The 26865-nt window shown below is 46.2% G+C and overlaps 1 protein-coding gene and 1 pseudogene across 2 annotated transcripts in view; both read right to left on the reverse strand.

Annotated features, from left to right (window-relative positions):
• ESYT3 (extended synaptotagmin 3) overlaps window positions 1–26865 on the reverse strand; it is a gene marked incomplete at both ends in the record, with an annotated part of 56797 nt that overhangs the window by 24241 nt on the left and 5691 nt on the right. Inside the window, 2 exons of the mRNA XM_082840302.1 lie at window positions 8216–8350; window positions 9706–9747. Coding sequence (XP_082696428.1) covers window positions 8216–8350; window positions 9706–9747 — 177 coding nt within the window. The remainder of the gene's footprint in view (window positions 1–8215; window positions 8351–9705; window positions 9748–26865) is intronic.
• Window positions 23142–24724, reverse strand: LOC309961983 (elongation factor 1-alpha 1-like; annotated as a pseudogene). Its single transcript has 2 exons — window positions 24395–24724; window positions 23142–24211 (listed from the first exon to the last, which is right to left on the reverse strand). The product of its transcript is annotated as an elongation factor 1-alpha 1-like (transcript).

Below are 26865 nucleotides of genomic sequence, written 5' to 3' on the forward strand. Positions count from 1 at the left end.
AATGAAGAGGAAATAGGCAGTCTACCTGAAAAAGAATTCAGAATAATGATAGTAAAGATGATCCAAAATCTTGGAAATAGAATAGACAAAATGCAAGAAACATTTAACAAGGACCTAGAAGAACTAAAGATGAAACAAGCAATGATGAACAACACAATAAATGAAATTAAAAATACTCTAGAAGGGATCAATAGCAGAATAACAGAGGCAGAAGAACAGATAAGTGACCTGGAAGATAAAATAGTGGAAATAACTACTGCAGAGCAGAATAAAGAAAAAAGAATGAAAAGAACTGAGGACAGTCTCAGAGACCTCTGGGACAACATTAAATGCACCAACATTTGAATTATAGGGGTTCCAGAAGAAGAAGAGAAAAAGAAAGGGACTGAGAAAATATTTGAAGAGATTACAGTTGAAAACTTCCCTAATATGGGAAAGGAAGTAGTTCATCAAGTCCAGGAAGCAGAGAGAGTCCCATACAGGATAAATCCAAGGAGAAACACGCCAAGACACATATTAATCAAACTGTCAAAAATTAAATACAAAGAAAACATTAAAAGCAGCAAGGGAAAAACAACAAATAACACACAAGGGAATCCCCATAAGTTTAACGGCTGATCTTTCAGCAGAAACTCTGCAAGCCAGAAGGGACATGCAGGACATATTTAAAGTGATGAAGGAGAAAGACCTACAACCAAGATTACTCTACCCAGCAAGGATCTCATACAGATTTGATGGAGAAATTAAAACCTTTACAGACAAGCAAAAGCTGAGTGAGTTCAGCAACACGAAACCACCTTTACAACAAATGCTAAAGGATCTTCTCTAGGCAAGAAACACAAGAGAAGAAAAAGACCTATAATAACAAACCAAAAACAATTAAGAAAATGGGAATAGGAACATACATATCGATAATTACCTTAAATGTAAATGGATTAAATGCTCCCACCAAAAGACACAGACTGGCTGAATGGATACAAAAACAAGACCCATATATATGCTGTCTACAAGAGACCCACTTCAGAACTAGGGACACATACAGACTGAAAGTGAGGGGATGGAAAAAGATATTCCATGCAAATGGAAACCAAAAGAAAGCTGGAGTAGCAATTCTCATATCAGACAAAATAGACTTTAAAATAAAGACTATTAGAAGAGACAAAGAAGGACACTACATAATGATCAAGGGATCGATCCAAGAAGAAGATATAACAATTGTAAATATCTATGCACCCAACATAGGAGTGCCTCAATACATAAGGCAAATACTAACAGCCATAAAAGAGGAAATCGACAGTAACACATTCATAGTAGGGGACTTTAACACCCCACTTTCACCAATGGACAGATCATCCAAAATGAAAATAAATAAGGAGACACAAGCTTTAAATGATACATTAAACAAGATGGACTTAATTGTTATTTATAGGACATTCCATCCAGAAACAACAGAATACACATTCTTCTCAAGTGCTCACAGAACATTCTCCAGGATAGATCACATCTTGGGTCACAAATCAAGCCTTGGTAAATTTAAGAATATTGAAATCATATCAAGTATCTTTTCCGACCACAACGCTATGAGGCTAGGTATCAATTACAGGAAGAAATCTGTAAAAAATACAAACACATGGAGGCTAAACAATACTCTACTGAATAACGAAGTGATCACTGAAGAAATCAAAGAGGAAATAAAAAAATACCTAGAAACAAATGACAATGGAGACACGATGACCCAAAACCTATGGGATGCAGCAAAAGCAGTTCTAACAGGGAAGTTTATAGCAATACAATCCTACCTTAAGAAACAGGAAACATCTCAAATAAACAACCTAACCTTGCACCTAAAGCAATTAGAGAAAGAAGAACAAAAAAACACCAAAGTTAGCAGAAGGAAAGAAATCATAAAGATCAGATCAGAAATAAATGAAAAAGAAATGAAGGAAACGATAGCAAAGATCAATAAAACTAAAAGCTGGTTCTTTGAGAAGAGAAACAAAATTGATAAACCATTAGCCAGACTCATCAAGAAATAAAGGGAGAAGGCTCAAATCAATAGAATTAGAAATGAAAAAGGAGAAGTAACAACTGACACTGCAGAAATACAAAAGAACATGAGAGATTACTACAAGCAACTCTGTGCCAATAAAATGGACAACCTGGAAGAAATGGACAAATTCTTAGAAATGAACAAACTGCCAAGACTGAATCAGGAATAGAAAATATGAACAGACCGATCACAAGCACTGAAATTGAAACTATGATTAAAAATCTTCCAACAGGGCTTCTCTGGTGGCGCAGTGGTTGAGAATCTGCCTGCTAATGCAGGGGACACGGGTATGAGCCCTGGTCTGGGAAGATCCCACATGACGCAGAGCAACTAAGCCCGTGAGCCACAACTACTGAGCCTGTGCGTCTGGAGCCTGTGCTCTGCAACAAGAGAGGCTGAGATAGTGAGAGGACCACGCACCGCAATGAAGAGTGGCCCCTGCTTGCCACACCTAGAGAAAGCCCTCGCACAGAAATGAAGACCCAACACAGCCAAAAATAAATTAAAAAAAAAAAGTAACTGTTTAAAAAAAAAAAAAATCTTCCAACAAACAAAAGCCCAGGATCAGATGGCTTCACAGGTGAATCCTTTCAAAAATTTAGAGAAGAGCTAACACCTATCCTTCTCAAACTCTTCCAAAATATAGCAGAGGGAGGAACACTCCCAAACTCATTCTACAAGACCACCATCACCCTGATACCAAAACCAGACAAGGATGTCACAAAGAAAGAAAATTATAGGCCAATATCACTGATGAACATAGATGCAAAAATCCTCAACAAAATACTAGCAAACAGAATCCAACAGCACATTGAAAGGATCATACACCATGATCAAGTGGGGTTTATTCCAGGAATGCAAGGATTCTTCAATATACGCAAATCAATCAAAGTGATACACCATATTAACAAACTGAAGGAGAAAAACCACATGGTTATCTCAATAAATGCAGAGAAAGCTTTCGACAAAATTCAACACCAATTTATGATAAAAACCCTCCAGGAAGTAGGCATAGAAGGAACTTTCCTCAACATAATAAAGGCCATATATGAAAAACCCACAGCCAACATCGTCCTCAATGGTGAAAAGCAAAGCATTTCCACTAAGATCAGGAACAAGACAAGGTTGCCCACTCTCACCACTCTTATTCAACATAGTTTTGGAAGTTTTAGCCACAGAAATCAGAGAAGAAGAGGAAATAAAAGGAATCCAAATCGGAAAAGAAGAAGTAAAGCTGTCACTGTTTGCAGATGACATGATACTATACATAGAGAATCCTAAAGATGCTACCAGAAAACTACTAGAGCTAATCAATGAATCTGGTAAAGTAACAGGATACAAAATTAATGCACAGAAATCTCTGGCACTCCTATACACTAATGAAGAAAAATCTGAAAGTGAAATCAAGAAAACACTCCCATTTACCACTGCAACAAAAGAATAAAATATCTAGGAATAAACCTACTTAAGGAGACAAAAGACCTGTGTGCAGAAAATTATAAGACACTGATGAAAGAAATTAAAGATGATACAAATAGATGGAGAGATATACCATGTTCTTAGATTGGAAGAATCAACATTGTGAAAATGACTCTACTACCCAAAGCAATCTCCGAATTCAATACAATCCCTATCAAACTACCACTGGCATTTTTCACAGAACTAGAACAAAAAATTTTGCAATTTGTATGGAAACACAAAAGACCCAGAATAGCCAAAGCAATCTTGACAACGAAAAACAGCTGGGGGAATCAGGCTCCCTTACTTCAGACTATACTACAAAGCTACAGTAATCAAGACAGTATGGTACTGGCACAAAAACAGAAATATAGATCAATGGAACAGGATAGAAAGCCCAGAGATAAACCCACGCACATATGGTCACCTTATCTTTGATAAAGGAGGCAGGAATGTACAGTGGAGAAAGGACAGCCTCTTCAATAAGTGGTGCTGGGAAAACTGGACAGGTACATGTAAACGTATGAAATTAGATCACTCCCTAACACCATACACAAAAATAAGATCAAAATGGATTAAAGACCTAAATATAAGGCCAGAAACTATCAAACTCTTAGAGGAAAACATAGGCAGAACATTCTCTGACATTAATCACAGCAAGATCCTTTTTGACCCACCTCCTAGAGAAATGGAAATAAAAACAAAAATAAACAAATGGGACCTAATGAAACTTCAAAGCTTTTGCACAGCAAAGGAAACCATAAACAAGACCAAAAGACAACCCTCAGAATGGGAGAAAATATTTGCAAATGAAGCAACTGACAAAGGATTAATCTCCAAAATTTACAAGCAGCTCATGCAGCTCAATAACAAAAAAACAAACAACCCAATCCAAAAATGGGCAGAAGACCTAATAGACATTTCTCCAAAGAAGATATACAGACTGCCAACAAACACACGAAAGAATGCTCAACATCATTAATCATTAGAGAAATGCAAATCAAAACTACAATGAGATATCATCTCACACACTCAGAATGGCAATCATCAAAAAATGTAGAAACCGTAAATGCTGGAGAGGGTGTGGAGAAAAGGGAACACTCTTGCACTGCAGGTGGGAATGTGAATTGGTATAGCCACTATGGAGAACAGTACGGAGGTTCCTTAGAAAACTACAAATAGAACTACCATATGACCCAGCAATCCCACTACTGGACATATACCCTGAGAAAACCATAATTCAAAAAGAGTCATGTACCAAAATGTTCATTGCAGCTGTATATACAATAGCCAGGAGATGGAAACAACCTAAGTGTCCATCATCGGATGAATGGATAAAGATGTGGCACATATATACGATGGAATATTACTCAGCCATAAAAAGAAACGAAATTGAGCTATTTGTAATGAGGTGGATGGACCTAGAGTCTGTCATACAGAGTGAAGTAAGTCAGAAAGAGAAAGACAAATACCGTATGCTAACACATATATATGGAATTTAAGAAAAAAAAATGTCATGAAGAACCTAGGGGTAAGACAGGAATAAAGACACAGACCTACTAGAGAATGGACTTGAGGATATGGGGAGGGGGAAGGGTAAGCTGTGACAAAGTGAGAGAGTGGCATGGACATATATACACTACCAAACGTAAGGTAGATAGCTAGTGGGAAGCAGCCGCATAGCACAGGGAGATCAGGTCAGTGCTTTGTGACCGCCTGGAGGGGTGGGATAGGGAGGGTGGGAGGGAGGGAGATGCAAGAGGGAAGAGATATGGGAACATGTGTATATGTATAACTGATTCACTTTGTTATAAAGCAGAAACTAACACACCATTGCAAAGCAATTATACTCCAATAAAGATATAAAAAAAATTCTTTTCCTTAAGAGGGCCCACAGAATTGTAGAAGCTTTAGGCCACACAGCACCTGGCTTGATGTAGAAGACCCAGAAAAACCAGCAGAAGCCTCGGGAGGAGGAAGGGGCCTGTCACCGACCTGCCCCAGCCTGAAGTCTGCTCCTGGGCTGGGGGCTGGTTTGCAGGCACCTGTGGAAGCTCAGCCAGCCCCAAGACCCCCATCTGCAGAGACCAGCCCTGGAGAAGGCTGCCTACCTGGAGGCCCCGCCACAGAGAGGAGGGGTTACCACTGTGAGCATTTCCTCTGTGCCAGGCAGGGTGGCCCTGGCTCAGGGCTCACAGTGAGCGTGGGGCATCAGGCTGGTCAGGTGCCCTCCGTGCAGCACTGCTCACCCGCCCACGCAGAGTGGCCCTGACGCCAGGCCTGTTAGTCATGCTTCACAACCACCCTTAGAAGTGATTCCTTTCTTTTTACAGATGAGGAAACTGGAGCTCAGAGAGGTTAAGTCCCTGGCCCAAGGTCATCGCAGCAGTGAGCAGAGCTGGGCATGGACGTGGGAATCAGAGGAAGCAGGAAACACTCATGGGCGTGAAGGGAGTGGGTGTAGTGAGCGCACTGAGCCTGGCCAAGCCCAGGAAGGTCAGGTGAGGAAGGCCTCTGTGATGCCCCCGCCTTCCCCCGCAGTGGAGAGGAGAGGGATGGGAGAGCTAAGAGGGGTGGGAGGAGCCAGGACACGAAGGGCTTTGAATGCAGGGCCAGAAGCCAGCTACTTCTCCTGCGGGGCTGGGGCATCTGGTCAACTTGCAGGTCCCCCCACCCCCGCCAGGTTTTCGTGGCAGGGTGAAAATCATCTCTCAGGATTAGCCACTCCTAGTGAGATGGGAGATGGATGGGTCCCTGGCTGGACAGCTGGTGTTTGTCCAGCGGAGTCAATTTGAAGCTTTGTTTTTCCCCAGACGCTCCAAGGACAAAGTTGGTGGCAAGAGCTGAGCCCTGCTGAAGTAAAGAGATAAGATGACCGGTCCTGAGGTCAAGGAAAACTTCTCTGTCTTCCCGTGCGCAGGAAGGCTCCTTGGGGGTCAAAAAGGGAGGGGGCGCCCCCCATAATAAGTGTGGACATGCACCCACAGTCCTCTGCGGTGGGATCCATCTTAGCAAACAGTTGCGCACGCATCTTGGGGAGGGTCCTAGGACCAGTCAGATGTGGGAAAAGAAATGAGACCATTGGCCAAATGTAAACGGAGACCCGGAAGAACTGCCCTACGTAAGACGATTTAGCGGCCTCTGCGGCCCTCCCCCTCATTAGGGAGGGTGCCCACTGCCTTTCTCTCTGGTGTATTTCTGCCTTGATTCTGCCTTAAACAATTTGTCCGTGTGTTCTCTCACATGTTACGCTGTGTCTCTGATAATAAACTTTGTGCCTGTTTTTACAGCTTTTGCCTCCTTGAAACATTCTTGCTTTCACATGGGGGCAAGTGTCAGGGCCACTTTGCTTCTAGCCTATAGCCCCCGGTGGTCTAGCGGTTAGGATTCCTGGTGTTCATCCAGGCTCCCCAGGTCCAATTCCTGGGTAGGGAACTAAGATCTCGCTTCAGGACCGCTCACTGCGGTCTCTCTGACATCACTAGGCCTGCCTGCTTCCGCCACCAGCAAGGGCCCGCTGTCCCACAGGCATCACCACCCAACAAGCAGCCTGGCCAGGCAGGCTCTGCTATGAACACAGCGGTCCGCAAGCTTCCTACCTCTTTGCCTGCTGAGTTCTTCAAACGCCAACTCAGACATCACCCCTCCCAGAAGTCCTCCCTGACTACCACACTCCCACGCCCCGCCACTGCTGAAGCCACGGGTTCCTCCACGTCGTGCATGCACTGCCATGGGGGTGTCCGTCACCCACCAGCTTGTACATCTGTCTCCACGACAGGACAGGGACCTTCCTGAAGGCAGGGGCACAGCCACACCATCTCTGTCTACAGTGCCTTGCACACGGCCGTGCTCAGGAAGCCATACGTGAGTGAAACAGGGAAAGAACAAATGAGCCAACAGATGCTGGGACGAGCGAGTCCTGGCAGAGCCTGAGTGCCTTCAGCCAGAACCTGCAGGGCTCAGGTAAGCCTGATCTGCCGCCACTCGGGAGGCCAGCAGGGCACACACCCTGGGGCTGGCCGACAGCTCTCCTCAGGCTGGCCTGCCCTCTGCATCTGCTTCTTCTGGAGCTGACCAGATACCAGTGCCTCTGGTTTGCGGGGTGATGGAGCTCACAGCGGCTCTGCCTGGGGTATGCATTTTCTGATGATCAAAATAACACTTTTACATCAGTGGGGCACTGAGGGGCAGAAAGAGTGGGGCAAGAGGCTGGCATAGGAAATGCAGCCTAGAATAGGGATATGACATTAGGTGTGTTCAACACACACACTTTTATCCTGGGTCACCAAGTATCTTCACAGAACTAGCCTGGGCTTATAACACGGATAGCCAGCATCAACCAATAGGTAGAGAATTAGTCACTGCTTTGAGGCACTGACTACCCCACTCCACCGTGGTGAGTTCTCCCCAGCTGATGCTGAGGCTAGGAAGCGTGACTTGTACATCTTTGTGTCAGGCTGGCTTCCACCACCACGTGGCATGTTCTCTAAATTTTGCTTAAGAAGGGTGGAATTATTTCCCACCTCTCCTGTACCTTTTCTCTGAGCCAGGCTTCCCCGGAACCTGTAGAGATGGTGGTGATGGGACTAGGGGCTGAGAGGCTGGGAAGTGCAGGTGGGGAATGGGCCCCCTGTGAGTGACCCCTGGCAGGGGCTGGAGAAAAGCCTGCACCGTAGGTCCGGCTGCCCTGCCCGAGACAGCACTGACCTTCTGTCCGAAGTAGAGCTTGGAGAAGGTGAAGGTCCTCAGGTGCACGTTCTTCTCCCGGACCTTGGGCTCGAGTTTCTCCCGGAACTTGTCTTCTATGATCATGCTTAGGTAGGGCCAGATGTGGGAGATGACCTGGGAGGACAGGAAGGGGCCTTTGGTGGTCAGGTCTGTGCCCCCTGCCTCAGACCCATGGCTGCTCAGGGTGGCCCTTATGCTGCAGCACCCATCTGCCTGCCTGACCCCCATCCCATCTACCCACCTATCCGTCCATCTGTCCATCAGACATCGGATAACTACAGCCGTGGTTCTCACTCTTACAGTTAGATCCCAAGATTGGCTGTCATTTCGCAGCCCACCATGAAATAGTCACCCACTAAACTTAATATGATGAGGCCCTTTAGTTCTGTGCTAAAACATAAGCTACCTGAAAAACACTGTGCTGTAAACAAGAAGTAGCACGTGCCAGAGGTTTAAGAAGAAAAGAAAAGAAAAGAAAAGCCACAGAAGAGAAATTTAAGTTGTTTCCTGTGGATTTAATTTTTTTTCTAGCAATCGGGGAAGGCTGCCTGTAGCTGAGTTCTGCAGCAGGACGACTCATGGTGCTGGGAACCAAGTGTAGGACCTGGGGAGAGGGAAGGTGGTGGAGAGATGGAACCTGGTGGCAGAAGATGGTGAGCAGAGAGGGGTAAGGAGCGGGGAGAGGGAGTTGGTTGGGGGGGAGAGCAGCCCATATGTTCTGTTTGGGGCAAAGGCCTCTTCCATCTCTGGGACTTGGGCCTTAGTTTAAAGATGCAGCTCCTCCTTTACAAACCCTAATCAGAGGAGCCTGAAGGAAGTGCGGTTTCAGGGTTTAACGCCCCTATCCCTCTCAGGCCTCGATGAGCCAGGCATTGTGGTATTTTAATTACCTCATTAATACTCACAACAACCCCATGAGGCAGGGACCATCATTATTCCCATCGCACAAAGGAGGGGACCAACTCTGAGACGTTAGGCAACCTGCTCGAGGTTGCACAGCCAGTGCCGCCAGATCCGGGCTGGGAACCAGGCGAAACCCTGGTGTCCTGATCACCAGGATGCTTCGGTGATCAGGAGCTGCTGTCAAATCCCGAATCACTGCCTTCCTCTCCCCAGGATGCGCTGATCTCGGCCTGGTGGGCCTGCATTTTGCTCTGTGCTTCTCTGTACTTTTAAGTTTTCTGCTGTGGCCATGCATTAATTTCACAATAAAAAATAGTTTCTTTTTAGAAAAGAAAGTCATTGGTGATGAGAAGAACCCGGAGGGTGGGAAGAGCAAGCGACAGGCAGAAGGCCCCCACCCCAGCGACTAAGGGCCATCTCTGCTCCTCCCCGGGCAGGGCTCCCACCAGGACCGCCTTGTCCACGCGCTGCCCGCCCCGTCCAGGCTTCGGGTGACTCAGCCAGGGCTGCAAGGGAGGACGAAGCCTGGAGTGAGGCCGGTGCCCCCAGGCCCACCCTGGACTTACCTTGTTGGCCCACTCGACCCGCTCCACGTCCGGATAGTGGATCTAGGGAACAGAAGCCCCGAGGGGAAGTTAGACTTGAGACCTGCCCGCCCTGCGGAACCAGGCGGGTTCCCACTCCCAAGCACAGAGCTGCACTGACCTACCCCGGAAACTGGAAGCTGGCCTGTCCTCAAGGAGTGCAGCAGGCGGCCAGGCGGGGGGACAACCAGCCCGAAGGCGCCCACGTGCAGCCTGACACTGACCTGACCTTGGCCGCCAGCTCCTGGCTCAGGAGGCACAGAGGGGCAGTTCTGCCGCGACCCTCCGCCCTCCCCTCGCCCCTAGCCCACCTTCCCAGTGGAAGCGCAGAACCCCAACCCGGGCCTTCCCCAGGGTGACACCCGAGTTTGCTTCTTGCAGATTCTGTCCCCCTTATTCCCTTTAATGACACAAGTAATCATAGCCCCTGTAGAAAAAATTAGCAAATACAGCTAAACGAAAGGGAAAAGCTTTTATGAGAGAACGCCACCCGGTGATAGCTGTCATTACCAGGTTGATGCGTTTCCTTCCGGTCTTTTCCAGAAACAAGTATGTGCAGTTTTCACAGAAATGAGGTCACAGTGCTTTTTTGCAGGCTGCTTTTTTCACTTAATATATTGTGATTGTGCTGACTCCAGAGGTAATTTGTGCCAATATAAAAGGCCAAAAAGGGCACCGTGTTGTTTCCAGGGGCAACTGGGGAGTGGACGTGCCCCTCCTTGGCTCTCGGCCCCCCCCCAAGCCCCCCCGTCCCCGGCAGGGAGGCCCCTGGGCCAGATCCTATGGTCACAGCACAGCTCCCTCCAGGGCCTGCTGGGTGAGTCCCGCCACATCCCTTGGGTGGGGGGGGGGGGTGTCCCTGAGGGGAATTGACAATCCTGTCGCCTAACCATCGCGTAACCTGATTCTGAGGGTGCCGAACCCCCTCCCCACAAGTCTCAGTCTCAGAATATGTCTACCGAGTGCACTACCCACCCCTCACGAGGGCCGCCCCTGCACCACCACCAGGGTTTTCTGGGATGGACAGCGTAAGAGTGTATGGGTGCCTGGCACAGAACACGGATCAGTAAAACGGAAGGGACGGCCATCACTATCACCGTGCCGCAAGTCCCCGGAGGACGAGGCCAACTCCGGATCAGATCCACGGTGGGCCTGGGACCTCCGAAGGTGGAGAAAGGGCCTGCCCTTCCCACCTGGGGGCTCGGAACGCGCACTGTGCAGTCCTGCCAAGTGCCAGGCCCTGAGCTAGTTCCGGGGATGCCCCGAGGGCCCAAACGCAGACCTAGGCCTAGGCCACTCGCCCAGGAGGAGACGGAGAGAGATTTCATTCTCTCAGGAGCAGTTTTTAACAGCCTTGACAGTTCAGGGGAGCTCAGTGCTTCTGAGACTCCTGGGACATCATGCCATTCGCCCAGCCTCAGTTTCCCCACCTCTGGGCAGTGTGGCCCATACCAACTTGGAGAAGCGTCTAATATTCCCAGGTGCTGCCAGAAAAATACTGCCTGGTTCCCAGAAGGGGAGCCAGCCCAGCCCAGGAACAGAAGGGAATCATCGGGGGAGTAGGGGGCCAGGAGCCAGGGTCAGCCCGGCCAGTTCACCACACATGCACTGCAGCTGCCCTGGGCCAGGTCCCAAGCTGGGTTCCAGCCAAGTGTAGGGTGAGACCCTTCCATTTCTCCCTATTACACTCACTGCCCAGCACTGAAGTAAAAGCTCCTGCACGTGGGTCTGAAACAGACCTCTTTCTCCATGGTGATTGCTCCATTCACCACCCTCTTAGACTTCCCTTCCTCCAGGCAGCCTTTCCAGGTTGCTCAAGCTGGGGCTAGGTGTCCCTAGTACGTGTTGCTGCTTCTCCGTCACAGCTTTCAACACACCTTATTAGAGCCGCTTGGTCTTCCACCTGCCTCCTTACCAGACCACAGGCTCTGGTGGGCTGACTCAGCCGTGCTTCCTGTTAGCACCTGTCCCTGGTGTATGAATGTCTTAATAACTATTTGTGGAATGAATGAATGTATGAATGAATGAATGCAAGGTCTTGTCCTCAAGGAGTGCTCAGGTTGGTGAAGGAAGCATGCAATTAACAGGCTATTCCAGTACAGGATCAGCACCAAGGCAGGGGGAGGGGGACGGCCACAAAGGGGAGAGTTTGCTTACAGTGGGGCTGTCACTGGTGCCTCTGCTCCTCTTGTGCCCAAGCCTACTGGCTGGACCCCTCACACCCTTCCTGCTGTCCCAACACTGCACTTCCCATCCCGTCCCCACACACCCTATGTGCGTACCCCTTCCAACGTCCTGCACCCCCGTCCACGTGATTCTCACCCCGGGAAGCTGAGAAGCTCTGATCTGCTGAACCCTGGAAAGGTGATCCAGCTTTTGCTCACACTTGGGATCTAGTCAGACGAAGATTCCTGCACTGCCTCACGCCTACTGAATCAGTAGGCGTGGGCCTTCCAATTTATTTTTAACAAGTTCCTGGCGTGATCCTGAGGTTCAGTCAGGGTTGATGGGAGACACCGATGACCTGCCCAACCCTGCATTAGAGTGACCCACACTCACCCTGACACTGAGGACAGCAATGGAATGCCCAGGGCCCACTCTGAGGACGTTGTCATGGTCTCTCCTGGCCACCCATGCCTGTATTTGAGGCTCCTGTCTAAAAGATTCCCCCAGACAGTGAGTCTGAACCCCTGACCAGAGCAGTGATTCAGACAAAGAAAATAAGAGACCATCAAGACAGCTTATTCTGCCTTAGGCACCTGTAGGGCCTCCCTGGGTCCGAATCTCAGCCATGTCATCCCTCCCCAGGGAGCCAACACAAGGGCCGGGCCACCTTCTTTGTGACTGCCCCTAAGTAAGTCCTGGACCAGGGAAGGAAATGCTGACATTCATGGGGCAGCTGCTTACACCATGCTTCCTCAATTCCATGAAGACAAATGAGTCTGTTCTCCCATTATAGTCTGGACCTTTCCCTACTCCAAATTCTCAAAGTTATTCTACTTTTTTTTTTGCGGTACGCGGGACTCTCACGGTTGTGGCCTCTCCCGCTGCGGAGCACAGGCTCCGGACGCGCAGGCTCAGCGGCCATGGCTCACGGGCCCAGCCGCTCCGCGGCATGTGGGATCTTCCCAGACCGGGGCACGAACCCATGTCCCCTGCATCGGCAGGCGGACTCTCAACTACTGCGCCACCAGGGAAGCCCGTATTCTATGTTTTTATCTACTGGTTTTGTGTTTTAGCTTTCGCATTTAAAATCTGTCTGGAATTTTTTTTATAGCAGGTGAGATAGGCATATAATTTCTCTCCACACTCTAAGGCAATTTTTTTTTAACATCTTTATTGGAGTATAATTGCTTTACAATTTTGTGTTAGTTTCTGCTGTATAACAAAGTGAATCAGCTATATATATACATATATCCCCATATCTCCTCTCTGTTGCATCTCCCTCCCACCCTCCCTATCTCACCCCTCTAGGTGGTCACAAAGCACCGAGCTGATCTCCCTGTGCTATGCGGCTGCTTCCCACTAGCTATCTACTTTACATTTGGTAGTGTATATATGTCCATGCCACTCTCTCACTTCGTCCCAGCTTACCCTTCCCCCTCCCTGTGTCCTCAAGTCCATTCTCTATGTCTGCGTCTTTATTCCTGTCCTGCCCCTAGGTTCTTCAGAACCTTTTTTTTTTTTTTTTTTTTTTTAGATTCCATATATATGTGTTAGCATACAGTATTTGTTTTTCTCTTTCTGACTTACTTCACTTTGTATGACAGACTCCAGGTCCATCTACCTCACTACAAATACCTCAATTTCGTTTCTTTTTATGGCTGAGTAATATTCCACTGTATATATGTGCCACATCTTCTTTATCCATTCATCTGTTGATGGACACTAGGTTGCTTCCATGTCCTGGCCATTGTAAACAGAGCTGCAATGAACATTGTGGTACATGACTCTTTTTGAATTATGGTTTTCTCAGGGTATATGCCCAGTAGTGGGATTCTGGGTCGTATGGTAGTTTTATTTTCACTAAGGCAATTTTATAATAACATACAAAAAAGGAAGGAAGGGAGGGAGCAAGGGAGGAAAAGAAAGAAGCCCATGTTTCCTCCTAACTAGTGAAGCTACTTCCCTCACACATCAGCTTCCCATGTGTACTTTAGTGTGTTTCAGGACTTGGCATTGACCTCCATGGTCTGTTTGCCTGTTTCTGCATCAGTACCACACTGTTTTAATCTCTATGGCTTCACAATATGATCTGGGTAGGGTGATTCCCCTCCTTTTGCTTTTCTTTTTCAAACTGATTTAGATAATAGTAGGTATTTATACTTCCATATGAATTTTAGAATCATCTTGTCAGTCTCCCTGCCAAAATCCTCCTGAGATTTTGATTGTTGTATTCCTGAATATATAGATTAATTTGTGGGAGGACTGATCTCTTTACTACATTTTGCATCCATGAACAGAATATTTCCCTTTATTTATTCACATTTGATTGTATTCACATTTAGGATCATAACTTTTTTCTACCAAAGTCCTGTACATTTTTTGTTACTTTGTGGGTTTTATAGTTATTAAAAATGGTATTTCATTTTCTGGGCAACTTTTGTTGAAAGTTGTTACTAGTTCTAATTGTTTGTTAATTCTCATAGGTAACTTACAAACATTTATAATCTCCAAATAATAACAATTTTTTTCTTTCCGCTCCCCATCCTTATCCTTACTTGCTTCGCTTGGCCAGTCCTCTGGTACTATGCAGGCACACTGGTGATAGCAAGCAGCTCTGTCTGGTTCCTGACCACAAAAGAAAGTTTCTCCAGGGCTTCCCTGGTGGCGCAGTGGTTGAGAGTCTGCCTGCCGATGCAGGGAACACGGGTTCGTGCCCCGGTCCGGGAAGATCCCACATGCCGCGGAGCGGCTGGGCCTGTGAGCCATGGCCACTGAGTCTGCGTGTCCAGAGCCTGTGCTCCGCAACAGGAGAGGCCACAACAGTGAGAGGCCTGTGTACCGCACAAAAAAAAAAAAAAAAAAAGAAAGTTTCTCCATTAAGCACAATTTTTGCTATAGATTTTGGAGGACAGCCTCTATCAGACTGAGGAAGTTCTTTTCAATTCCTAAATTTCCAAGAGCTCTCATTATAAACGGGTATTGAACTATATTCAATACTTTCTCATATCTATTGAGATAATCATGTTATTTTTTTTCCTTTCATCCATTAATGTGGTCAACTTAACTGATATTTCTTTCTAAAACAGGACCATCACTAGTTCCCGGGATAAACCCTACTTGAAATATTTAGCTGGCCTGATATTTCATTTAGGCTTTATACACTAATGATCCAGAGTGCTACCTACAGCTTTTGCTCTTGTACAATTCCTATCTGGTTTTGGTATAAAGATTTTATGATAAATTGTAAAATGAGTGGGACAGCTATCCTTATCCTCCTATTTTCTGAAACAACTTGTAACTATAGGAATTATCTGATCGATGGAATTTAGCATATCTTACCTCTGAAACCATCTTAGCCTGAGACTTTTGTGGGTGGTAAATTACCATGTCTCTCTGTAGAGGTTAATGGTGTATTCAAGGTCTACTGATCTTAGTCTGGTAATCTTGGCATTTATATTTTTCTAGAAATGTGTCTAGTTCATCCAGGTTTTCATGTGTCTTGATATATAGTCATTTACAATATTTTACTCTTTTAATCTGTTATATCTGTAGTTATTTCTGCCTTTTTTCATTCTATATTTTATTTTCTATTTTTTTCATGATCAAGCTTGACAAAGTTTTGTCTATTATATTAATCTTTTGAGAGAATGAACTTCAGTTGTTAATAATTTTCTTTCCCCTTTACCTTTATTTTAAAAATTTTTTGTTCATTTTCATCCCTATATTTATCATTTCCTTCCTTCCTTCTTATTTCTTTGATCGAAATCTGTTGTTCTTTTATGTTCTTAGGGTCAACTCTATGAGTTTTAGAGTTGAATCATTTATTTTCAGTTTTTCTTGTTTCATGATAAATTCAAAGTTATAAATTCCCTTACAATTTTTAACAGTTTTTTCATCATTATTCATCATTATTCAGCTCTCAGTTTTTGTAATTTCCATTATGACTTCCTCTTAAACAATGATTTTTTAAAATAGTAATATTTTAAAATATCTAGATGCACGAGATATCTATATCTATTTTTGTTTCCTAATTTAACTTCTTTATGATCTGAACAGTCTGTAGGGTGGCAATTCACTGGAATATAGTGATAATTCCTTGGTGGCCTGGTACATGATTAATTTCTATGGTTGTTCCATGTATGATCAAGTTATTAATCATTTCCCTTTTTTTTTTTTAAAATAAATTTATTTATTTATTTTTGGCTGTGTTAGGTCTAAGTTTCTGTGTGTGGGCTTTCTCTAGTTGCGGCGAGCGGGGGCCACCCCTCATCGCGGTGTGTGGGCCTCTCACTGTCGCAGCCGCTCTTGTTGTGGAGCACAAGCTCCAGATGCGCAGGCTCAGTAGTTGTGGCTCACGGGCCCAGTCGCTCCGCGGCATGTGGGATCTTCCCAGACCAGGGCCCGAACCCGCGTCCCCTGCATTGGCAGGCAGACTCTCAACCACTGCACCACCAGGGAAGCCCTTAATCATTTCCTTTTAATAGTCTTTCTCCTTGCTTACTTTTTGTCTACTTGATTTTCCATGTTCAAAGAGGAATATATGAAAATTTTCAAGCCAAAATGCTGATTTATCTACTTCTCTATGCAGTTCTGTCAGCTGTTGGTTTATATTTCAGGTTTATATTATGCAGTACATATATGGCCATGATGATTATTTCTTAATTATGGCTCCCTTTATGAGCATATACCATCTTTCTTTGTCTTAAAGATATATCAGAGTTACAGTCTATCTTGTCTAAGATGAAAATTGCTACTACAGCTTTCTTTTGCTTTAAAGTTACCCAGTTGTATTTTTTTCATCCTATTTTCAGCCTTTTTGAGTTCATGTTATCTCATGTTATTTAATACTCATCTTAATCCTTTATTAGACCCATTTTCCAGATAAGGAAACTGAGGCTGAGAGGTTACTTAGAATCACCAGCTGTGGAGTGCTACAGCTGTGACCCAGATCTACGTCTGTCTGTGCTTTTCCATTCCACCACTCCTCTTTTTTTTTTTTTTTAACCTTTTTATTGGAGTATAATTGCTTTACAATGGTATGTTAGTTTCAGCTTCACAACAAAATGAATCAGTCATATATATACATATATTCCCATATCTCCCCCCGCCTGCGTCTCCCTCCCTCCCACCCTCCCCATCCCACCCCTCCAGGCGGTCACAAAGCACCGAGCTGATCTCCCTGTGCTATGCGGCTGCTTCCCACTAGCTATCTACCTTACGTTTGGTAGTGTATATATGTCCATGCCTCTTTATCGCTTTGTCACCGTTTACCCTTCCCCCTCCCCATAGCCTCAAGTCCATTCTCTAGTAAGTCTGTGTCTTTATTCCTGTTTCACCCCTAGGTTTTTCATGACATTTTTTTTTTTTTTAATTCCATATATATGTGTTAGCATACGGTATTTGTCTCTCTCTTTCTGACTTACTTCACTCTGTATGACAGACTCTAGGTCTATCCACCTCATTACAAATAGCTCAATTTCGTCTCTTTTTATGGCTGAGTAATATTCCATTGTATATATGTGCCACATCTTCTTTATCCATTCATCCGATGATGGACACTTAGGTTGTTTCCATCTCTGGGCTATTGTAAATAGAGCTGCAATGAACATTTTGGTACATGACTCTTTTTGAATTATGGTTTTCTCAGGGTATATGCCCAGTAGTGGGATTGCTGGGTCATATGGTAGTTCTATTTGTAGCTTTTTAAGGAACCTCCATACTGTTCTCCACAGTGGCTGTATCAATTTACATTCCCACCAACAGTGTAAGAGGGTTCCCTTTTCTCCACACCCTCTCCAGCATTTATTGTTTCTAGATTTTTTGATGATGGCCATTCTGACTGGTGTGAGATGATATCTCATTGTAGTTTTGATTTGCATTTCTCTCATGATTAGTGATGTTGAGCATTCTTTCATGTGTTTGTTGGCACTCTGTATATCTTCTTTGGAGAAATGTCTATTTAGGTCTTCTGCCCATTTTTGGATTGGGTTGTTTGTTTTTTTGTTATTAAGCTGCATGAGCTGCTTATAAATTTTGGAGATCAATCCTTTGTCAGTTGCTTCATTTGCAAATATTTTCTCCCATTCTGAGGGTTGTCTTTTGGTCTTCTTTATGGTTTCCTTTGCTGCGCAAAAGCTTTTAAGTTTCATTAGGTCCCATTTGTTTACTCTTGTTTTTATTTCCATTTCTCTAGGAGGTGGGTCAAAAAGGACCTTGCTGTGATTTATGTCATAGAGTGTTCTGCCTATGTTTTCCTCTAAGAGTTTGATAGTTTCTGGCCTTACATTTAGGTCTTTAATCCATTTTGAGCTTATTTTTGTGTACGGTGTTAAGGAGTGATCTAATTTCATACTTTTACATGTAGCTGTCCAGTTTTCCCAGCACCACTTATTGAATAGGCTGTCCTTTCTCCACTGTACATTTCTGCCTCCTTTGTCAAAGATAAGGTGACCATATGTGCGTGGGTTTATCTCTGGGCTTTCTATCCTGTTCCATTGATCTATCTTTCTGTTTTTGTGCCAGTACCATACCGTCTTGATAACTGTAGCTTTGTAGTATAGTCTGAAGTCTGGGAGCCTGATTCCTCCAGTTCCTTCTTTCGTTCTCAAGATTGCTTTGGCTATTCTGGGTCTTTTGTGTTTCCATACAAATTGCAAAATTTTTTGTTCTAGTTCTGTGAAAAATGCCAGTGGTAGTTTGATAGGGATTGCATTGAATCTATAGATTGCTTTCGGTAGTAGAGTCATTTTCACAATGTTGATTCTTCCAATCCAAGAACATGGTATATCTCTCCATCTATTTGTATCATCTTTAATTTCTTTCATCAGTGTCTTATAATTTTCTGCATACAGATCTTTTGTCTCCTTAGGTAGGTTTATTCCTAGATATTTTATTCTTTTTGTTGCAATGGTAAATGGGAGTGTTTTCTTGATTTCACTTTCAGATTTTTCATCATTAGTATATAGGAATGACAGAGATTTCTGTGCATTAATTTTGTATCCTGCCACTTTACCAAATTCATTGATTAGCTCTAGTAGTTTTCTGGTAGCATCTTTAGGGTTCTCTATGTATAGGATCATGTCATCTGCAAACAGTGACAGCTTTACTTCTTCTTTTCCGATTTGGATTCCTTTTATTTCCTTTTCTTCTCTGATTGCTGTGGCTAAAACTTCCAAAACTATGTTGAATAAGAGTGGTGAGAGTGGGCAACCTTGTCTTGTTCCTGATCTTAGTGGAAATGCTTTCAGTTTTTCACCATTGAGGATGATGTTTGCTGTGGGCTTGTCATATATGGCCTTTATTATGTTGAGGAAAGTTCCCTCTATGCCTACTTTCTGCAGGGTTTTTATCATAAATGGGTGTTGAATTTTGTCAAAAGCTTTCTCTGCATCTATTGAGATGATCATATGGTTTTTCTCCTTCAGTTTGTTAATATGGTTTATCACATTGATAGATTTGCGTATATTGAAGAATCCTTGCATTCCTGGAATAAACCCCACTTGATCATGGTGTATGATCTTTTTAATGTGCTGTTGGATTCTGTTTGCTAGTATTTTGTTGAGGATTTTTGCATCTATGTTCATCAGTGATATTGGCCTGTAGTTTTCTTTCTTTGTGACATCCTTGTCTGGTTTTGGTATCAAGGTGATGGTGGCCTCGTAGAAGGAGTTTGGGAGTGTTCCTCCCTCTCACCACTCCTCTTAAGAAAACATTACATACCACTGTTTTCCTCTCTTACAGAAAGTCTAATTGGACAGAGGACTGCCCTCATGGGACCTGAGCCTTCACCGGTAGGCCATGCTTTCTAGCTAAGCGTTCCACAGACACTTTCATTTGATCCTCCTCATGCTGTATAAAGTGAACAGCAAAGATGCAATTATCCCTGTTTTACATATGAGGAGAGGCTCAGAGACTAGTACTTGCCAAGATCAGTCAGGTGACCAGAACTCAGATTTTCTCACCTGAGCCCAGCCTTCAAATCTTTCTCTCATCTGTTTCCCCTCCCCTTAAGCCATCTGAAATATCAACATTTGAAGTCCATTTCTCAGTGTTTTTCTAACCTATCCCTTTTGCATTTAAAATTCCATCGCTTTAAACCTCAGTTTTCTCAACCACAAGATGGGTACAATACTACCAACTTCACAAAGTTCCTGAGAAAACTAAATAAAACAATGCATGTAAGGAGCTCAGTACCCTTCCTGACTCAGAGTAAATGCTCCAGAAATGGTGATTCTTGATGGAAGTTGTACAGACCCCAGAGGTACGAACACTGACACTTCTGACCTCAGGTACATGCCAAGAACAAGATCACATGGGCTGTGTGTCCAGTTCTGTCTGACCCAAAGCCCGGCAAATTCCCTGGGTCTCCTAGTGCCTACTGCTCTGCACTTTGGGAGACCACTGAGAAGGCGGAACAGAAGATGAGAAGAGGATAACACAGCGCAAGTGGTTGAGGTGGAGGGGGAAGGGCCACGTAGATTCTTGTTTCTCTGGCCTCCGCTGATTGGCTGAGAGACCTGTGCCCCCAGATAATGAGTCACAGATAGCCTGGGCCCAATGCCTGCGAGGCTCCACGGGAAACTCTGCCCAATGCAGGAGCTCCACAGTGAGGTGGGGCAAAGCAGCCCGGTCAGAGCCTCCGTGTGTGACTTTCCCTCGCCAGGTAAACAAAGGGAAGGCAGAAAAAGACGCCACCTGGCTCACTGTCAGACTGAGTCCTAAAGTCACTTTTGTACCAATTCCCATGAGGCTGGGGGTAGCCGGGAGTCCTTGGGACCAGCTAGGAAGAGAGACACTCAAACCACCAGGCAACGCAAAGGGCTAGACTCTGAGTTTGAGCGATTCTCAAACTTTTCTGTATAAAAACACCACCTGGAGAGCTGGTGAAAATGTGGATTCTTGGCCTTCCCTGGTGGCGCAGTGGTTGAGAGTCCGCCTGCCGATGCGGGGGACACGGGTTCGTGCCCCGGTCCGGGAAGATCCCACATGCCGCAGAGCGGCTGGGTCCGTGAGCCATGGCCGCTGAGCCTGCGTGTCCGGAGCCTGTGCTCCGCAACGGGAGTGGCCACAGCAGTGAGAGGCCCGTGTACCGCAAAAAAAAAAAAAAAAAGAAAGAAAAAAATGTGGATTCTTGGTCGGGGCCTGGAAACTTGCATCTTTAACAAGTTCGCCAGCTTGTCCTGATCCTGGCGGTGGAGGATGTGGAAGCATGAGCACACAGGGTCCCCCAGGCTAGAGGACCTGTTCCAGCCCTGGAACTAGGTGGCTTTTCTGCTCCCTGGGGTTCCTGACCAAGGCTGGAGAGTCACAGCCTGTGTTTCCAGCTGTCACTCCTAGGAGAACATCAAATTCCTAGCAGCAGCCTATGGCCCTCAATTCTTCTACGAATCTTTTGGGCCACAAAGAGCAAAGGGAGCAAAAGCTAACAGGTGAACACACAACATCACGATTCTGCCCAGCCGGAGGCGCTGCCCTTGCCCCTAGGTGTCCTCACTCCCTTCCTGCAGCCTCAGGCTTCTCCTGACCGAGAGGAGTGAAGCTCTCATCCCTGTGCTGCCCGCAGGGTCTCCAATCAAGGAGATAATGGACAAAAATCTACTTCTAAATGGAGACAGAGCTCTGGAAGCTTCGTCTCCATAGAAACATGAACACTCTTCTGACTGACGTAGTACAGGTATGAGCATTTCCCCAAAGCAGGCCTGGAGAATTCGAAAGTTGTCGGGGCCGTGGTCAAATCACCAGGATCTCAGATGCTTGCTATTCCGCCTGCAGGAGCCCTCGGGGAAGTTTCAGCAAGAAGGGGCCTCAGCCTGCATGGAAGGCCTCCCTAAACTAACACAGTCATGCTTCTTTAGTGCACTTGGGCCAAAGCCTTCCAGGCAAAGTGGGCTAATAATTTAATGATGGCGTTTTTAGACATTGTCAAGAGAGTGGTGGTAATGACAGCTTCGAGAGGAGAGAAAGATTGGAAATCAAACTGAGTCTAAGAATTCCAGACTAGCAGAGGCCACCAACATGGCCCACATCGGTGCTTCCCTTTGGGTGGTCACGTGCCTTATTTCTTAAACTCTTTAGGAAAAATGATTCCATAGCAGTTGAGGAAATGGAGCCAGAGTGACGGCTGCATCCCGTTGGGGGGTGGGGTCCACAGATGGGCTGGGGTTTGAGAAGCCTGGACAGGAGCTTCTGGCCACCAGACCCTCTCAGGAGGCAGGGGGATTGGAGAGCTTCACTTACAGAGCTTGCCTGTCACTAGGTGACCCCTGCTTGCTCTCTCCCACAGGGACGGTGGCTCCTCCCGTGGAAGCAGGTGTGTATGGACACAGAGAGACACACAGACATACAGAGGTGGGTGGACACACACATGCAGACATACACACCAAGATATACACAGACACACAAAGACACATGTACACACACAGACGCACACACACGCAAAACTAGAGACCCATCCACAGAATCACATGTACACATGTACAAAGACCCAGGTACACACCCTTTTTGCTAGGAAAAAAAAAAGAAAGAAAGCCTCACGCCTCTGTTCCAAAGGGCTTTTTTTTTTTTTTGCGGTACGCGGGCCTCTCACTGCTGTGGCCTCTCCCATTGTGGAGCACAGGCTCCGGACGCACAGGCTCAGCGGCCATGGCTCACGGGCCCAGCCACTCCGCGGCATGTGGGATCCTCCCAGACTGGGGCACAAACCCGTGTCCCCCGCACCGGCAGGCGGACCCTCAACCACTGCGCCACCAGGGAAGCCTGGCTTTTTTTTTTTTTCCAAGATTTTTTTTTGATGTGGACCATTTATTGAATTTGTTACAATATTGCTTCTGTTTTATGTTTTGGTTTTATGACCATGAGGCATGTGGGATCTTAGCTCCCAGACCTGAGATCGAACCTGCACCTCCTGCACTGGAAGCGCAGAGTCTTAACCACTGGACCACCAGGGAAGTCCCGCAAAGGGCATTTTTTTTTTCTCATTAAACTTTTTTAATGGGTCTCAAATTCTGTGACAGATTTTTGATCAAGTTGTTTCCATTAAAAAGTACTGATTTTAAAAACTAATAACTTAAACTGCCACACACAAAACAAACGGTCCACAAAACATTCTCCTTTCCTTCTGAAGGTTTTAGGATGCACTGTTATCATTAACCAGTCTTTTGCTATTAAACTTAAATGGCCAATTGGACAAACAGTTCTGGGGCCGTTCTTCCACCACTGATTAAGACTGGGGTGGCAGGTATTGGGGATAACATTCATTTAGCCTTCTGAGCTTTCTGGGCAGACTTGGTGACCTTGCCAGCTCCAGCGACCTTCTTGTCCACTGCTTTGATGACACCCACTGCAGCCGTCTGTCTCATGTCATGAACAGCAAAAAGGCCCAGAGGAGGAGAGTCAGAGAAGCTCTCAACACACATGGGTTTGCCAGGAACCATATCAACGATGGCAGCATCACCAGATTTCAAGAATTTGGGGCCATCTTCCAGCTTTTTCCCAGAATGACGATCGATCTTCTCCTTCAGCTCAGCAAACTTGCAGGCAATGTGAGCTGTGTGACAGTCCAGACAGGTGCATAGCCAGCACTGCTTTGGCCTGGATGGTTCAAGATAATCACCTGAGCCGTGAAGCCAGCTGCTTCCGTCGGTGGGTCATTTTTGCTCTCACCAGCCACACTGCCATGATGAACATCTTTGACAGACATGTTCTTGTCTGTCACTGTCCCCAGGAAGGGCTTCACTCAAAGCTTCATGGTGCATTTCAACAGACTTCACTTCAGTTGTCACGTTGACTGGAGCAAAGGTGACCACCAGGCCAGGTTTGAGAACACCAGTCTCCACTCGACCCACAGGGACAGTGCCAATACCACCAATTTTGTAGACGTCCTGGAGGGGCAGACGCAAGGGCTTGTCGGTTGGGCGAGTTGGTGGCAGGATGCAATCCAGAGCTTCAAGCAGTGTGCTTCCACTGGCATTGCCATCCTTACGGGTGACTCTCCACCCCTTGAACCATGGCATGTTAGCACTTGGCTCCAGCATGTTTTCACCGTTCCAGCCAGAAATTGGCACAAATGCTACTGTGTCGGGGTTGTAGCCAACTTTCTTAATGTAGGTGCTTACTTCCTTTACAATTTCCTCGTATCTCTTCTGGCTGTAGGGTGGACCAGTGGAATCCATTTTGTTAGCTCCAACAATTAGCTGTTTCACACCCAGAGTGTAGGCCACAAGGGCATGCTCACAGGTCTGCCCATTCTTGGAAATACCTGCTTCAAATTCACCAACGCCAGCAGCAGCAACAATCAGGACAGCACAGTCAGCCTGGGATGTGCCTGTAATCATGGTTTTTTTTTTTTTTTTTTTTTTTTTTTAAGCGGTACGCGGGCCTCTCCTGTTGCAGAGCACAGGCTCAGTGGCCATGGCTCACAGGCCCAGCCGCTCCGCGGCATGTGGGATCCTCCCGGACCGGGGCACAAACCTGTGTCCCCTGCATCGGCAGGCGGACTCTCAACCACTGTGCCACCAGGGAAGCCCTGTAATCATGTTTTTGATGAAGCCTCTGTGTCCTGGGGCATCCGTCATGGTCACATAGTACTTGCTGGTCTCGAATTTCCACAGGGAGATTTCAATGGTGATACCACGCTCGCGTTCAGCTTTCAGTTTGTCCAAGACCCAGGCATACTCGAAGGAGCCCTTCCCCATCTCGGCAGCCTCCTTCTCGAACTTTTCAGTGGTTCTCTTGTCGATGCCACCACATTTGTAGATCAGATGGCCAGTAGTGGTGGACTTCTCTGAATCTACGTGTCCAATGACAACGATGTGGATGTGGTCTTCTCCTTTCCCATTTTTGCTTAGGTTTAGCGGTGGCTTTCACGACACCTGTGTCCTTGCGGCAAACCCGTTGCAAAAAAGCCCAAAGGGCATTCTTATACACGCACTCCTGCCGACTCAACTGATGTTGCCGACCCCCTCCCCACCCGCAAAGAAGAGAGAAGACCTTTTTCCGGTGTCCTGCAGGGATGGGACACAAGGAGGCCGCGCTGGGCTGTCGTCCTCCTGAGACAGGCCCTGCTCTGTGGCTGCCTCTGCAGTGGTTTCTCCTCTACCAGAAAACGGCCCCTCATTTCATTCGCTTTTCTCCTGATGAAGCACTGACTTTCATCCCTTTTTTTCCTCTGTTCTTGCAAGGTAAACATTTAACCATGAAAACTGCTTTTAAATCTGCCCAACTCTTCTGCTTAACATCACCCTGCTAAAAGTGCCTTAAGGGAAACAATTGCTTTGCCAGCTTGGAATTCTGTCTAGCACTGTTCTAGAATCCATAGATTCCTTAACAGCACACCCAGCCTGAGAACTGGCCTAAGTCGGCTGGACCCAGCAGGACAACAGAGCAGATAAAACTCCAAAGAGAGTCATCGGTGAGGAGAATGCGGGTGCCAGGAGCCTGTCACCCTTGCTGAGGAATAAGGGCTCGGAGCAGAGACGGACTGCCCTGAGCTAGCTGCAGAGTCGTTTTGAGGAGACCTGAGTGGAATCCTAAGTCGTCAGAGAGTTCAGTGATCCAGTTAGGTCTGGTACAGCCTGGAGGGTAAAAAATTTATCCTCTGGGCTTCCCTGGTGGCGCAGTGGTTGAGAGTCCACCTGCTGATGCAGGGGACACGTGTTCGTGCTCCGGTCCGGGAGGATCCCACATGCCGTGGAGCGGCTGGGCCCGTGAGCCATGGCCGCTGAGCCTGCGCGTCTGGAGCCTGTGCTCCGCGACGGGAGAGGCCACAACAGTGAGGGGCCCGCATACCGCAAAAAAAAAAAAAAAAAAAAAAAAAAATATTTATCCTCTTACTTATAAAACTAGTAAAAGGCCAAACATCATCATCTGCTTCATCCTCCTCCTCTGTGCTGATAAGGCCAAGGTGAGGTGGGAATGAGGATCTTTAAAGTCCTTAAGTTTTGACAGGTCGGTTTAATGTGTAATCTGTGTAAAGAACTGGAGAGACAGGGACTGAGATTTACATTGCAGACGTTCACTGTGGCATTCATGCCACAGATTTTTTTTTAAATAAATTTATTTTATTTGTATTTATTATTTTTGGCTGCGTTGGGTCTTCGTTGCTGCGCGCGAGCTTCCTCTAGTTGCGGCGAGCGGGGGCTACTCTTCGTTGCGCTGCACAGGCTTCTCATTGCAGTGGCTTCCCTTGTTGCAGAGCACAGGCTCCAGGCACACGGGCTTCAGTAGATGTGGCACATGGGCTCAGTAGTTGTGGCTCGTGGGCTCCAGAGCACAGGCTCAGTAGTTGTGGCGCACGGGCTTAGTTGCTCCGCGGCATGTGGGATCTTCCCGGACCAGGGCTCGAACCCGTGTCCCTCTCATTGGCAGGCGGATGCTTAACTACTGCGCCACCAGGAAAGCCCCACAGATTTTTATTGAATGCCTATATGAACTGGGCACTGAGCGAGGAGCTGAGTGTACAGACAGGAACAAGAAACACACCTGTAAAGAACATTCGATCTGGAGGAAAAGTTGGACATAAAAATAGGTAAGTGCAAATCAACACGGGAAGTGGAGTGGGTGTGAGAGAAGGGTTCCAGTACGGGTGCCTGAGCTTGGACTTGAAGGAGGAGTCAAGGGAGTCAGACTGACAGATCAAGGGAGAAATTCCAGACAGATAGAGGAAACACCACCCACCTCGGCCTGCCACAGAAACAGGACAAACTGGGACATAACCAAAATAGTGATGTTACAGAAATGGTCAGGTAACTTCTGATCTATTCGTATTAAGGATATCATAATCCTTAAGAATGTTTTTGAAGAATGTTTGTAAGACAATGTTAAGGACATAAAAACAAAAAATTTTTCAAAGGTACAAGTTTTCAAAAGACTTTTCATAGACCTTTTATACAAAGGAAGTGCACCCAAACATAGGGTGTATCCCCGGGTGGCAGGAACGTAAATGCTTACTCTAATATTTACTTGTGGACCATTTCCAAA

This window comes from Leucopleurus acutus (genome assembly GCF_964270905.1).
Source record: "Leucopleurus acutus genome assembly, chromosome: 5".
Lineage (NCBI taxonomy): Eukaryota > Metazoa > Chordata > Mammalia > Artiodactyla > Delphinidae > Leucopleurus > Leucopleurus acutus.